The sequence below is a fragment of the Pinus tabuliformis genome, chromosome 7, assembly GCF_031772625.1.
Source record: "Pinus tabuliformis cultivar Carrire ecotype Pingquan chromosome 7, CPIR1, whole genome shotgun sequence".
Taxonomy (NCBI): Eukaryota; Viridiplantae; Streptophyta; class Pinopsida; order Pinales; family Pinaceae; genus Pinus; species Pinus tabuliformis.
Window position 1 is genome coordinate 1,471,334,194 of NC_142293.1, and position 14,896 is coordinate 1,471,349,089.

General features: G+C 35.6%; 1 protein-coding gene and 1 long non-coding RNA gene across 2 annotated transcripts; both read left to right on the plus strand.

The window, feature by feature from the left end:
* The first annotated feature begins 1,198 nt into the window (after positions 1-1,198).
* LOC149253355 (uncharacterized) lies at positions 1,199-4,898 on the plus strand. Its single transcript, XR_016266198.1, has 3 exons — positions 1,199-2,008; positions 3,893-4,012; positions 4,137-4,898. It is a non-coding gene; the product is annotated as an uncharacterized LOC149253355 (long non-coding RNA).
* A 5,277-nt stretch (positions 4,899-10,175) lies between these two features.
* Positions 10,176-12,360, plus strand: LOC149253356 (F-box protein At5g51370-like). Its single transcript, XM_089459891.1, has one exon. It carries the CDS (start codon positions 10,232-10,234, stop codon positions 12,044-12,046), a length of 1,815 nt encoding a protein of 604 aa, XP_089316017.1. The 5' UTR covers positions 10,176-10,231; the 3' UTR covers positions 12,047-12,360.
* Positions 12,361-14,896: the final 2,536 nt, after the last annotated feature.

Below are 14,896 nucleotides of genomic sequence, written 5' to 3' on the forward strand. Positions count from 1 at the left end.
CTTCCACGCTGGGTTGCAATAATGTTTTCCTGCTCTTCCATTAACTGTTGCAATGATGTGTCCCGTTTCTGCAATGTAATCTGTTGTGCACGACCTAGCCATCGCAGAATCAGGGCAAGTGCGATTACAGATCAAATCGAGGCCGAAAACCAGGAGGGCATGCTTCACATTAGCATGTGTAAGTGCAGCTCCAGAAATCCCTAAAGAATCCATGGAATTTCTCGCTCGCGCCTGGAGTCTCGCCCCCTTGGAGCTCTCAAAGGCCTCAGCCCCATTACATCCCCATGGTAAAGATAATGATTCAACGCTTGCTCAACAGAATAGTAATAAGGAAGCACGGGATTCGGCGCCTCCTGTAATGAATTCCTTTTGCTCAATTCTTTTCATTTCAAATAATTCTTTACAGTCAGTTCAATTTGTGTTTCTTTGCCTGTGGATTGAGTTAGATTATGTTATGGATATCTGGATGCGATTAGCCATGGCTTGGAGGTTACTTTTAATGCAAATTAATTAGGTCGGAGTTATTAACAGGATTCATCATCCCCACCGACGATAACGACGATGCCATCATCATTATCATCATCGGGGAGGCTATCTGAAAGTAGCAGCGATCCACTGATTACTGCAAAGAGAACTCATTCGCTCCCCGGAAGTCCTCCAAGACAAACGGTTCATCTCCACATTTTCCCCCTTTTCTCTGGTCACCTGAATTGTTCTTTTTTTAAATGTTTCTTAACCCTTCTCCAATTTGAGAATATTAGTGCCAGCATGTCCTTTTCCTGCTCTGAAATAGTTGGCTTATGATACTGTACTACTCAAGAAACATAAAGCTCTTCGAGAAGCTTTTGATTAAAGTGGTGTATCCCAGTATTCTTTATTTTACTTTTTTCTTTTTTTAATGTAACTATCACCCTAACCTCCAACTGGTAGCAAAGGTCAAAATTCAAGGCCTTTTAAAAATCACCCAAAACTTATCTCTGCGCGACTCATTTGATCAAAGAATTAGCAAAAGGTGAAATATATCTTTGATATCTGAAACTGTTTGGAAAAACAACTCTTACCTACCCATTGAACTAAGACATGGCAGCTTCAAAGGTCCTTTCTGTGAAAATTTGAAAACAATAATTATATTTATTTTAAACCCTAAATAATCTGCTCTGTGGCAAATTATTTCAAAGCAATAATCATAAAACGAATGGAAAAAACCCTAGAAAGTTCCTGACATCGCAAAACTTGAAAACAAGATTTATAAAATTTCTGATAGCATAGCTTGATGCATGTCAACCTTTGGTTTTGTAGGGAGCTAATATAACAGTCCCTATTTCATGCTATTCAACCCTATTCAGATCATGAGTTTGCTATTTCACAATTTGTAGGCGCAAGAAAGCCCAACAAGGGCGAAACAATCTTAATGGAGGGATTAAATTACTCCGCTTTACCATCCTGTCAAGATCCCTTTGGCAATAATTACTAATTTCGATCTTTTGGTTTTCAAAGATTCTGAATACTGGAAACCTTGTTAGGTACAGGCACGGTGAAAATGAATAACAAAATATCGTAACTAATGCGATTTCCCTTGCATCGAATCGAAATGCTATGAATGTAAACTTTTCTGATATGTAGAGTGAGAAAAATGTGCAGAAAGTTACCAGCAATAAGCCCAGAACGCAGATGCTGTCCGATACGATCCAGAGAGTAAATGACAGAGATATGTGAAAAGCGACTCCGCAATGGTATGCCTGAGAGTCTGACCTGAAAATTGAGCACGAGCAATTTGTGAAATGTAAACTTATTCTGCATATTCGAGGGTATCTTGGATAATGTAGCGGTGTTGAGACAACGATATGGTCTCAACAAATCTGCAGATGAAGTGGCGATTATCATAGAAGCGTATCGGACTCTCAGAGATAGGGGTCCTTATCGTGCAGATGAGGTCGTTAGAGATCTATTGGGGAAGTTTTCCTTCGTTCTTTATGACTCCACTTCCGAGGCTCTCTTTACAGCAGTTGTACGCTTTCTTTCTCATCCTTTCCTTTTCTGTGCTTTATTTTCTATTTTCCATTGAAATATTTGACATAAACACTTCTATTGTTCCCATCTCAAACCTGCTTCATCGCACATTTCCTTCAATCCTTCATGCTACATACCTTGCTCAGATAATAAATGAGGGATTCCAATATTTCTCCTTTCGTAGTCGTTTCTAGGGAATCGATTTTCTTGATCCAGCAATTGAGAGGGGATAAGGGGCGTTTTGAAAAATTATAAGATCGTCCTGCTTGTTTTATTTAGTCCATAGATTTACCATATTTTAGCCTGGGCATGCTCACACTGCAGACTCTTTCCAATCTGGTCTGTGTTTTTGGAGTATCTTCACATTCGTAGATGGCATATGATGATTTCTTGATCCTGTAGTTGACAGAGGATAAGGCTCGTTTTGAAAAAATATAAGACTTTGTTTGTTTGATTTAGTCCATAGATTTACCATTTTACTATCCTGGACACGCTCACACTGCAGACTCCCTTCCATCTGCTCTATTTTCTGGAATACCTTAACATTAGTACATGGCGTGTGATGAGATGAATTTCACAGAGCACATGGGAAGCTTATGAAACCCCCCCTTTGATAAGATTCTTTTAAGAAATTCAAATTACCAACCCCAAGATAAAGTATTATGACTCTACAATTAGCTTGTGGCCTAAGGGTAAGGTGGAGAATTTACCAGGCTTCCAGTGAATTCGTGGTCTTTAGGTTCCATCCTCACTGGAAACAGTGTGGCAATCCATTAACCTGCGTATTAACCTGCATTCTAGATCTAGTGCTTTGAAAGCGTTGACTTTCACAATGTGGATATTTCTGAAATGAAGTGGCAGTTGAAGTTATGTACTCTGTTTTTTAATTAGAGAAAGTATATATATATATATATATATATATATTGTAACTTGTGGAAAATTTACGGGACAAATTGCCAAATTCATGACTTTCTATCTGATTCCAGAGTCCAGATGACAGAAGCTATCCATTGTAAGATCCTATGAAAAATTCTATCCATGGTAAAACATCATCTGCATTTGTCATCATAACTAAAACTATCCCTCAATGATCATTGTTGATTCATGTAGCAAAGTTGGCCTTTTCTAAAGAAATGTTGTAATCTAAAGAAATATTTACTTGGTGGTTATCGTTACAGCCATTATTAGAATATTGGGTTGACCAATAATGACTGTAATGACATTGGGCTTATCCGATTTATTTTACAACAAACTACCCCTCACCGATCATTGTTGATTCATGTAGCAGAGTTGGCCTTTTCTAAAGAAATGTTGTAATCTAAAGAAATTTTTACTTGGTGGTTATCCTTACAGCCATTATTAGAATATTGGGTTGACCAATAATCACTGTAATGACATTGGGCTTATCCGATTTATTTTACAACTTTGATGCAGGAAAATAAGACTGTCAGTGACTTGAAACAGAACAGTGATTTAAATCGGATCCCTTTTAAATATATCTCTTTGCCGAAAACTTTTAACATTCCAGTCTGATAGTTTGTATTCCTTTGCAAATGTGCTAAAGCAATTTCCCAAAGATTTGCTCACATTCTTACTTCGTTGAAATAAATTTAAGTTATTTTCCCATAGCATTGCTCTAATTATTTGTTTTGGGAGAGGGAAGGGGGAAGATTAGTTATTTATAATCAGATGGGCTACTGGCACCTGTTACCCCAAAAATTCTGCTCATATGATCTATCATTGGCTGCACTTCCAATGTCCCAATAACAGATTGGTGCCCTGAGTATTTATTTGAACATATTTTTTTCCCATATAAAATATTAAGCATTCCTTGAAATTGTGGGTTTCTTGACTTTTGACCAATAACTATTTGTTTTGCTAGGATGTTGATGGTTCAGTGCCTTTCTTTTGGGGCACTGCAGCTGATGATTACCTTGTACTATCTGATGAGCCAAACGTCTTGAAAAAGAATGTGGAAAATCTTTTTCTCCATTTCCCCGAGGTAATATAGGACTGCTAAATTATAGCTTATCTGTTTTTTAGCTATATCTGGCACATGACAGTGTAGTTGAATGTTGGCTATAGAGCCTCTAATGTAATATCGGTTGTTGCATTTGCCTTCGCAGGTTGTTACTTCTCTACATCAGGTGGATTGCATAGCTTTGAACATCCTTTCAATAAGCTGATGCCAATGCTTCGTGTTGATGGTGATGGGCAAATGTGTGGGGCCAACTTCAAAGTAGATGTGTGTTCCAAGAAGCAGACTAACATGCCTAGGGTGGGTAGTGAGGCCAATTGGGCTAACCAATTCTGATATGATCAAGGTAGTGAGGCCAATTGGGCTAACCAATTCTGATATAATCAATTTGGTGTTAGGATTAGATATTTGTCCCATTAGTGGTCATATGGGAGGGGTTGGTAAGGACGAGTAGTTTGAAGCTGGATTAGGATTACCTCATTTCATTCCAAGGGCCAATGAACTGTTCATTGGTATTTAATGGTGTTTGGTTATTTCCTCTGGCATTTCTGATGTAAAAGTGTAGGACAAAGTCTGTAAAAGTGAAGGGTTGGTAAGGATTCCAAGGGCCAATGAACTGTTCATTGGTATTTAATGGTGTTTGGTTATTTCCTCTGGCATTTCTGATGTAAAAGTGTAGGACAAAGTCTGTAAAAGTGAAGGGTTGGTAAGGATGAGTAGTTTGACGCCGGATTGGGATTACCCCATTTCATTCTAATGGTCAATGAACTGTTCATTGGTATTTAAAATTAAATTGTGGTGTTTGGTTATTTCCTCTGGCATTTCTGATGTAAAAGTGTAGAACAAGGTCTGTAAAAGTGAATTGAATTTGTTAAATATACCATAAATGTGTAATTTTTTCGTTTTCACAGATCAATAAACTCTGTTTTAAAATCAAGTTTACATATTGGAGAGATGGGTTTAACCATATCTCCTTGCGGAATGTTGTTCTTTTAGTTAATGATATAATTTTTTTAGCTTAATATTGTATTCAGGTTTACTCTAAAGTATTTTATTTCCTCTGGCATTTCTGATGTAAAAGTGTAGAACAAGGTCTGTAAAAGTGAATTGAATTTGTTAAATATACCATAAATGTGTAATTTTTCGTTTTCACGGATCAATAAACTCTATTTTAAAATCAAGTTTACATATTGGAGAGATGGGTTTAACCATATCTCCTTGCGGAATGCTGTTCTTTTAGTTAATGATATAATTTTTTTAGCTTAATATTGTATTCAGCTTTACTCTAAAGTATTTTATTTATTTATTTAATTTTTTTTCAGTTAGATGAATAACTGGAACTTTTCAGTTTAATTAGATAAAGGACTTGCATTGTGGGGTTCTTAGTTTAAAAGCCTAATTATTTAATAGTTAAGATTTTAGAGAACTATAATTTCTGTACTTCGTCTTTTCAATCTTTGGCATCCATATTCGATGTATCTTTGAGAGCCGTGTATATATGTTTTCATTCTTGTACTTTGAAAAGGTTTTTATTCTTCTGTCTCAGAACAGTCTGTGTCATTCTTATGTACATGTGAGTTTCTGAGAGCCCTGTATATATGCTTTCATTCTTTTACTTTGAAAAGGTTTTTATTCTTCTGTCTCAGAACAGCCTGTGTCATTCTTATGTACATGTGAGTTTCATTTGAGGATCTACAAAAATTATAGGTCTCGGAACAGTCTCTGTCATTCTTATGTACATGTGAGTTTCATTTGGATGCTGCCCTTGTATTGGAACTCATTTAATAGATGGCCAATAATTGCAATAAATTTTCACATTCGTGAAAAGGAAAGCGAATTGCCAAATAAAATTTCACATTCGTGAAAAGGAAAGTGAATTCCCAATTATGGGAGGCTACAACTTGCAGGTGACTTGAGGTGTTCATTAATGTACTTTGAAATGAATAGAATGAAGAGTCTTTGATAGTAAAGTCATTTGTTTATATTTACATATATATATGAAAGATAGAAATTACAAACTATAGTAGAATGTACGAAATGTCGGGTTATATATGATCAAACAAATTGCAAAAGAAGTTGCAGGTGACTTGAGGTGTTCATATATGGACTTTGAAATGATGAATAGAATGAGGAGTCTTTGATAGTAAAGTCATATATATATATATATATATATATATATATATATATATATATATATATATATATATATATATATACTATAGTTGAATGTACGAAATGTAGGGTTATATATGATCAAACAAATTGCAAAAGAAGTTATAGCAATGTTGATCGTTGTATAGGTAAAGGTTATATGTTTTTATTGTCAGTTTTTGGCCACAATTTCTTGGACTTGTTATATGTTTTTATTGTTATAAATTTTTTATGCAATTGAATTCAACAAAAAAAGAAAAGAAGCTACTTGAAATGAGATGTTGGAATGAGATTTTTACATGCAGTGACATCATATGTAAACAAAATCCAACCACATGAAATATTTCATTGGTGCTTGGTAAGGAAGAAGAGATGTATTCTTGATATCTTTGTCTTTGATTGTTATTGTTTCTTTACATCCAATGACTATGAGCTCTTAACCAATTAGATATATAATCTTAGGTCATACCCCAGGGATTGCAGGGTAGTTTTAGTGTAATCTCCCTCTTGGAACCCTTCATTCTTCCCTAATATAGTGCCCCTCTGTGTCTCACCATTTTTAGATTTTAGGTATGTTTTCCAATGGCTCTGTTTGGCTGTTCCTTCGTGCCTCCTTTCAATGAAGACCTCAGTGGATAAGCGGGAGATGATTACTTGTTTTGTTCAAATGGTTGGAGAATCCACAGACAGGGCACAATAGTTTCTGCAGTCGAGCAACTGGCAGCTAGAGGAAGCAATCGAGTTATTCAATGCCCATAACCATGGTCAGGGCCGAGCTTGTGGGACAATGTTTTCTTCGTTTGCTTGTTCTCTAGATAGAAGATCCCTCCCCTCGTCTTCAACGACTCAGAACATTCAAAATGACACATCCTGTGACTATGCGCGCCCGCCATTATCTGGGAAGAGGAACAACATGTGTGATGCAGATCCCTTGATACCTAATATGGACAATGGCTCCATGGGTCGCTCCTACAAATGGCAAAGATATGTCTCTGAGGTACCAGCTGTTGAATCTTCAAGAGAAGCCAAACTTCATTTACTGTCATTTCTGCCAGAGGAGCCACAAGAAGATAAAGGGCTCAATATTTGTAGGGTATGTGTCCATTTCCCTGATGGCTAGAGAGTGCGGAGGAGGTTTTTGCGCACCTATCCAATGCAATTACTTTGGTCTTTCAGTTGCTCTCAAGTTCAACAAGTTGCAGAGGGCCGACTTTTTAGATTGGCATATATAGTTCTTGGTTCATCTCAGACATTAAATTATTATCATAAGAGCCTAAGCTTCGGAGATGCTGGATTTTCCAATTGGCTCATATCCATGATCTTGGAATGAGATGTGATTAATGCATCTATAAGTAAATTGGGAAGATATCAACTTTCAATCAATAAGCATTTATCAAGGTTAATTGCTTTGTTCAGATAATAAGTATTTAGCAGGGTTGATTGCTTTCTTCAGTTTTGTTATAAGCTCTATAAGCTCTGATTCCTCATGTTTATTGAGAAAGAGAAAATTGAAGTGTAAATTTCTGGATAAGTTTTGATTCCTCATGTTTATTGAGAAAAAGAAAATTGAAGTGTAAGTTGAGTATAACCCCCTTTATAGAAATAGTTATAGTTATTGAATTAGTTAAATATCTTGAACACAATAGATTGAGGTAATCTTTTACCTATGTGAACTGATTTGTATTCCTCAAATGTATTTATGTTTATTGAGATGTTATTTCTAGCGGCAAAGTGGACTGGCCCACCTTGATGTGCTCAATTCTGAATGATTGATTGGATTTTATTATATAAATAATTGAGAGAAACGAAGAATAATAATTTATATAATTTTGATTGAGGATTTATTTTATTTTGGGCAATTTATTGACTAAGTTTAGTTTGAATGATTTGAATATTATAATATTTATTTTTTGAACCAAAATACAATTCTTTCAATTTAACATTTCTATCGGCCTCTCTTTGCACCTTTTGGGGCAATTGCTAGTATTATTATTTTTAATTTTGTGAAAACATACCTCACTCATAATTATACAATACATTTTGTGGAATAAAGTGTAAGGTCCTCTTTCGTAGAGCCTGTCATTCATTTTCTCCAAAAACCGCTGTATGGAAAATTCTCTACTTTTTGGAAGAGCCGCTGCAAACTCTTATTGCAAACACAACTCAAATTTTTATTATTTGTAGCCAAATTAGATTTCTTCGTTTTCGACACTTTGCTACAAACCTTGATACGGTTAAAAATAGGTTGATGGTTGCCAAAGAGATTTAATGGTTGTGGGTGATTAAGGGCAGGTGCACGAGGGAACTATGTAATTAAATATCTATAATTTTTAAAATATTACTTTTATGGCTCTCAAATTTGATATTAACACAATGACAAAGAATAATAAACAACTACCTCTCATTGATTTCTCAACAAGTATTTTCGAACATTAGGGCCATACACATGTTACCCAATCTTTCTGCAAATGGAATAATGCCTTGTCTATTATATATGCATGTATTACGTGTATGGTATCACACCTTGTATTTCTTACTTGTCCATCTGTTAATGGACACATTTTCAATTGATAATAAATTAATGGTCATTGATTGTTCAAATGGAATGATATGGACATTGATGACTAACCCATTACATTGTCAATATTTAAAATGAAGAAATTCTCATTACTTCAATTAGCCCAATCTCGTAGATCAAGCATGCTCATGGTGGGTAGTACAAATATAGTGGAAACATTGTTAGTTTTCCACAATTTTTTTCTTCAAATTGTAAGTTACCGTCTACATGCCTTTCTGGTATTGATATCTTGGCTCCCCCTCTAAAAACATTCACCGCATCAACCAAAACTTTAATAAATAGTTTAAATTCGAAACTTGGCCAATTCACATCCTTTGTTATGATCTCTTCTTCCACTAAATCATAGCTCTAACTAGAGAAAGCTCGAACCATAGATTCGTCCTCCAACAATGGGTAGAATATTGAACTCAAGCCTTCAAACAACTGAGATTGGCAACTCTCTAAGTGTCGACCAATCTCGATTCAGAAATGTTCCTCATGCTAGGTTGACGACTCTATCACTTTCAATCCACTTGGATCACGATCTCATGAGAGACATCACACAAAACTCATATTTTCCCTAACAATCTTTCTCTCACACTTAAGGTGCTTGGGTTTTACCCCCTTATATCTCATACCTTAGGCTTTGATACCAAATCAAAATAATAGAAACAAAACAAAACAAAACAAAACAACCAAACTTCCTTGAAGAGATATTTTATTAGATTCAATTCATATCCAAACACACAATAAAATCACATATTTATAATAATGGGAAGGCTTACTACAAGTTGCAATGATAATGACATCTATATGGGTACAACTAACACTTATTGGAAAGCAACACTTTCCAGAAGAATACAACTAATACTTATTGGAAAGCAACACTTTCCAGAAAAATACAACTAATACACTGGAACAATACATTTCTCCCATTAACTCTAACAACGCCATGCTTCTTCTTCAAATACTATACAAAAAATAAAAACACTACATATTTACAATGGATAGTATTTACATTTATTATTTTTACTTTAATATTATTTCTATTTCAATTACTATTGTTTTATGAACTAAAAATATTGAAAAATAAATATATAAAAAATAAAAATATTAAAAAATAAATACTAAAATAACCCTTTTAATTTTGATATAAAAAATCAGTTTGTAAATGAGAAGATTTCTTTGTTCATGGAATGAGACTTTTTTAAACAATAATTTAATTCACTGAGAAGATTTCTTTGTTCATGGCATGAAATTTTTTCAAATAATAATTTAATTAATAAAAATATTAAATTGATATTTTAATTAAATTATTAAATTGATATATAAAATCATTTTTTAAATGAGAAGATTTTTTGTTCACGGAATGAGACTTTTTTAAATAATAATTTAATTAATAAAAATAATTTTTTATTATTATTAAATCATACGAACAATTTAATTACTCGAGCCTATCTCCTGACCTTACTTTTCCAAACCGACACACAATATTCACACATTTCAGACAAATCCCTTTCTCTGCTTCGTGGTGTATGTTTGTTAATAAAAATGACGGTTCCCTCGTATCGCAACATTTTTCTTTCCCTGTGTTATGTTTGTTAATAAAAATGATGAAAGAAGTTGCAGAGGGTTCAATTTCAGCAATGGAGAGCAGCGCGGAGATGGCCATGGCAGACAGCGGAGTGTTATCCCGCATCCTGACACGTCTGTCGGAGACGCAAGATCTCCTCTCAGCGTCCATGGTTTGCAAACAGTGGAACGATGTGCTCACATGTGCTTCACACAAGCTGACAGTCAGGTCAACCACACTCCTTCCATCTCTCCTTTCCCGCTTCAAATATGTTAGGCACTTGAATTTCACTCCATGTTGTGATCAATTGCAGGACTCACATCTCCAATTGACCTCCGAATACCTCAAAAACCTCCGTATATTATCATTAGGAAATACAGACCAACCCCAGGAATGCATTTCAAATCTAGGGTTTGTAGGGTTTGTGACTAGTTGTACAATGCTCGAGGAGATTGCCTTGTGTGATATACCCAATTTGCTGGATTCTGGCATCGAGGCCATCGCCAGGATTTGTAAGATGCTTAAATCTCTCAGCCTCGGGTATTGCATGAATTTGTCTGATATTGCCCTCGATTCACTGAAAAATTGCAAGAATATCCAAGAATTGAGTTTAAATGGCCCTTTCAGATTCACTCAGTCTGGTTTGTCAAGAATAGGCGAGAATTGTCCAACGCTTAGGAAGGTCTCATTCGTCTTTGATGATTCCATCGACATTACCTTGGTCCTTAGGTCTCTGGCTACACATTGTCTCCATCTGCAGGAATTGTCTTTGAACTTCGGACATGGGGACCTGAGAGAGTTATCGAGGTTATCAAATCTGCTTACGTTGCGTATTACTGTAAATAGTATGCAAGAAGCTTGTCCTCCTGATTCGTTAGCAAGCATTGCTGCTGCAAACAGGGGTCTGAAAGAATTTCTGTATTTTAATTCTGCTTTTCCTTTAAACGATTCTGCTCTTACTAGGATTTTACAGAATTGTAGAAGCCTCGAGAAACTTTGTTTGCTAGCTCAGGGTTTGACACAGGTATCTCTGCTATGCATAATGAAATGCAAGGATCTAAAATCCCTTGAGCTTCATTATTTCCCAAGTGATGGACAAGGTTTGGCTATGTTCGATTTGCGCGGGATGCGATTGACGGATTTCTTGCTAAGGGGGGTCACAGATTTGAAATTGGAAACTTTGATGCATTCCAACAACCAGCTTGAAAGAATCAACCTCAATTGGTGCTCAGTACAAAATTCGAAGGGGTTCTCTGCAGTTGGTAATAGTAGTAATCTGCAAATTTTGGACCTGAGTTGTACAACAGTAGATGATTTAAGCCTGATTACCATAGCAAGTGGTGCCAAGATGCTGAGGCATTTGAATTTGGGTTGGTGCAGAAATATTAGTAGTCTAAAGGTCTTGTCGAATTTCAAGGCATTAGAGTATCTAGATGTCACGAATTGCAATTTTGTCACAGATGAAGGACTTCACTTTCTTGCTGCCAGCTGTAGTAAGTTGTCTCATCTATGCTTAATATCGACCAGGATAACAGATGATGGATTATCACATCTTGCATCCTGCAGTTTGTTACGGTCATTGGAAATTTATTACTGCAATGGGGTCCAAGGCCCTGGTCTGGTTACAATTGCTTTATCATGTAATTTGCTTCAGTACTTGGCCATAAGTGATCGCTTTGAGGGTACATCAGTATTAGAAGAGTTGAGAAAACAGTGTTGCTTGGTACGATTGGAAGACGACGATGGACCTATTTATGAAATCAGGACCTATTTATGAATTCTGGTCCTGAGTCATCCATCACATTAAGGGCACAGCAGTATTAGGAGCACACCACTATTAGAATTGTGTATTAGGAGCACAACACTATTAGAATTGTTAGAATTGTGTATTAGGAGCACAACACTATTAGAATTGTGTATTAGGAGCACAACACTATTAGAATTGTTGACAGATTGTATTAGGGGCACAACACTATTAGAATTGTTGACAGATTGTTGGTACAGTTGAAATACTTGATAGTTCATTTAAATGATTATATTAATATTAGATGTATTTACATATTATCCATAAAATTAATCATATTTTTGATAGATTTTTCCTTTGCAGTATATTAGCTGGATTTTGCACTGACATATATTGCAGTTGACACTACTATCCTATCTAGATTTATCTTTAATTATATTTGGATATTATGCCCATTTTGACTTGCAATATTGGGTTGTACATATTGTACTAAGTTAATTTGCAAGATTGCTGCTTTAATTTATGTTAGTGTTAGCTAATGTTAGCTTTTAACTGTTGTTAGTTATCAGTTTATATAGGTATTTCTAACTCTCCAGATAATTATCTTTTTCTAGGGTGGGGCCTCTTCCATGGTTAAATATAATTTGACATTCTCTTTTATTGACACAGATCTAATAGATCATCACATTCTCTCTTGCAGGTGGTTTTCTTTTGATTTTGCAATAGTTTTTGTTCTTACGATATTCTTGTAGATATCTTCATGGTATCAGAGAAATCTACAGAATTCCTTCTCATTTAAAAAAAAGAGATATTGTGGCTCTAATGTTAGTGTCTGTCTTGTTTATTAGGTATCCTTTTTTCTCTTTCGTTCAGGCTTTAGCCTTCATAGCCATTCTCAACAAAATCTCGGATCTTTGGAATGGATTTTTCGACGACTTTCCCCTATATATATATCTATATTCTAGCGTTCTTTTGCAATGTCTCTGGCCTTAACATTGAGAGTGCTGTTTAGAGTCTAGTGGAACGAGCATCAAAATTCTCTGCAAAAATTTAGGTTCTCAGATTGGAGTAGTTTCGCACCTTTTAGAGATGAGTGGAATGAGTATCACATCATTTTGCAAAAATTAAAGGTTATCAAATTGTTTCGGTTGTTATAGTTCTACGACCTACAATTATGCACTCAATGGAGGTGAAATTGAGATTGGGCATTGATCAGGGACTTTAGGACCATATGTTGGCATCGTTGCCTCCAAATATCACTCTGGTTCCTTCTATTCATAAGCAACTGGGCACAACTAAAACTAGAATCCTATGCTTTGATGTCTTTATTTCTTAAAAGACAAATATTTTTTCTTTTGAGTGAAATAGGTTTTATTTTTAGCTGTTGTAAGTATTTCATTTAGAGTTATTTGTTTTGAGCTATGAAATAGATTCAAAGTTTTTTGTTTTGAGCCTGGCGTTCCATATTTTGAGCATAATCTAGAGATTTCATATTTAGATTTGGTGTTTTTTTGCATTCTTTATTTGATAAAATGGTGGAATCAAGGACTGTTGAGCCCCTAACTCTCCATAATTATCACACAGAAACTCAAGATGCAATAACTACTACAAGCTAAAGGGTTTTGACAAATGTTAGTAGATACTTAACTAAAGTTTTCCAAGTAAACTGAGAGATTTTCCTGTAGAACCAAATTTGAAGAACCTATGGGCTTGTTTGGCCTACATGTTTCAAATAATTTGTTGTTTCATATTGGTGAACGTAAAATTTCAAAAGAACTCGGGACACGTGGGCTTCCTTATATAGTGAAATCAATAAATTTTGTGCCTTGCATTTGGAACTAGAATTGCCATCGTTTGTACGTGATGAGACTGCATCCATTGAACTTTATCCTGTCAAATTCAGTTTGTTGTTGGCGCAAATGAAAGGGTGTGGATAACCTGAAACATATGATGAGTGCATTCTCTCAACTCTAAGCTAAAAGGACCTTTTTAATTTTTTCTTATACATTTTACTATACTATGGATGCACTTGAAGATGAGTTTAAAATGATCTATTGTGAGCCTTTTTGTGAGCGTCTTGTTAGGAATTAGTCTACAAGATTATGTGATTAGATGTTCTTTTTAACTCTAAGGATTAAGGTCTTATGGTTCATACCTCCAAACGTAAGCACAAAACTCTGTATAAATAGACAAAAGGTTTTTCTCATGCTATTGAGTTTGCATCCAAGCTTCCCTATAATACAAAGTATTTTCCTCCATTTTCCAAGTTCGATGAGCCTTCCTCCAAGACAAAGAAGAATAAGTCAAGTGAAACATATAGTTTTCATATTTGTTGTAGTGGCTACAACAACACCAAAATTTACGCGTCAAAATTTTGGAGACCCCCCCATACTAAGCTTTCTGTCATCCTTTGCCTGTGGTCTCTTAGGGTCTCCCTCCATCTTTACTTGTCTAGGGTTTCCTTGGAACTTGGAAAATTTTACCCTGAAAGCCTAAAAAACCTAAGTCCTCTCACCAAGTCGCTAGTCACATTTGGATATTCTAGGTTAAGCTCTAAAACTTGCGACTTGCAACCTTTCCTATAGCTCTATTGCTAAGGTCGCAAGGTCACATTCTAGATTTATAGTGGCATTCCATTGCAAGTTGGAATTGTGACTTGCGACCTCCTTTGTGTCGTTTGCGTGCGACCTAGACACTGCACAACCCACACTCGTGACCCCTTCAAGTCGCAAAGTTGCACCTTCATCACCAATCCCTCACGTGAGCTCGGCCTGCAAACACAACTTGTGACCTCACTAGGCTAGTCACATGCGACCTAAACATAGTGCAACTTCCCCTTGCAACCCCCTTTCCTAGTTGCATGTGATAGATTTATTGCACTAT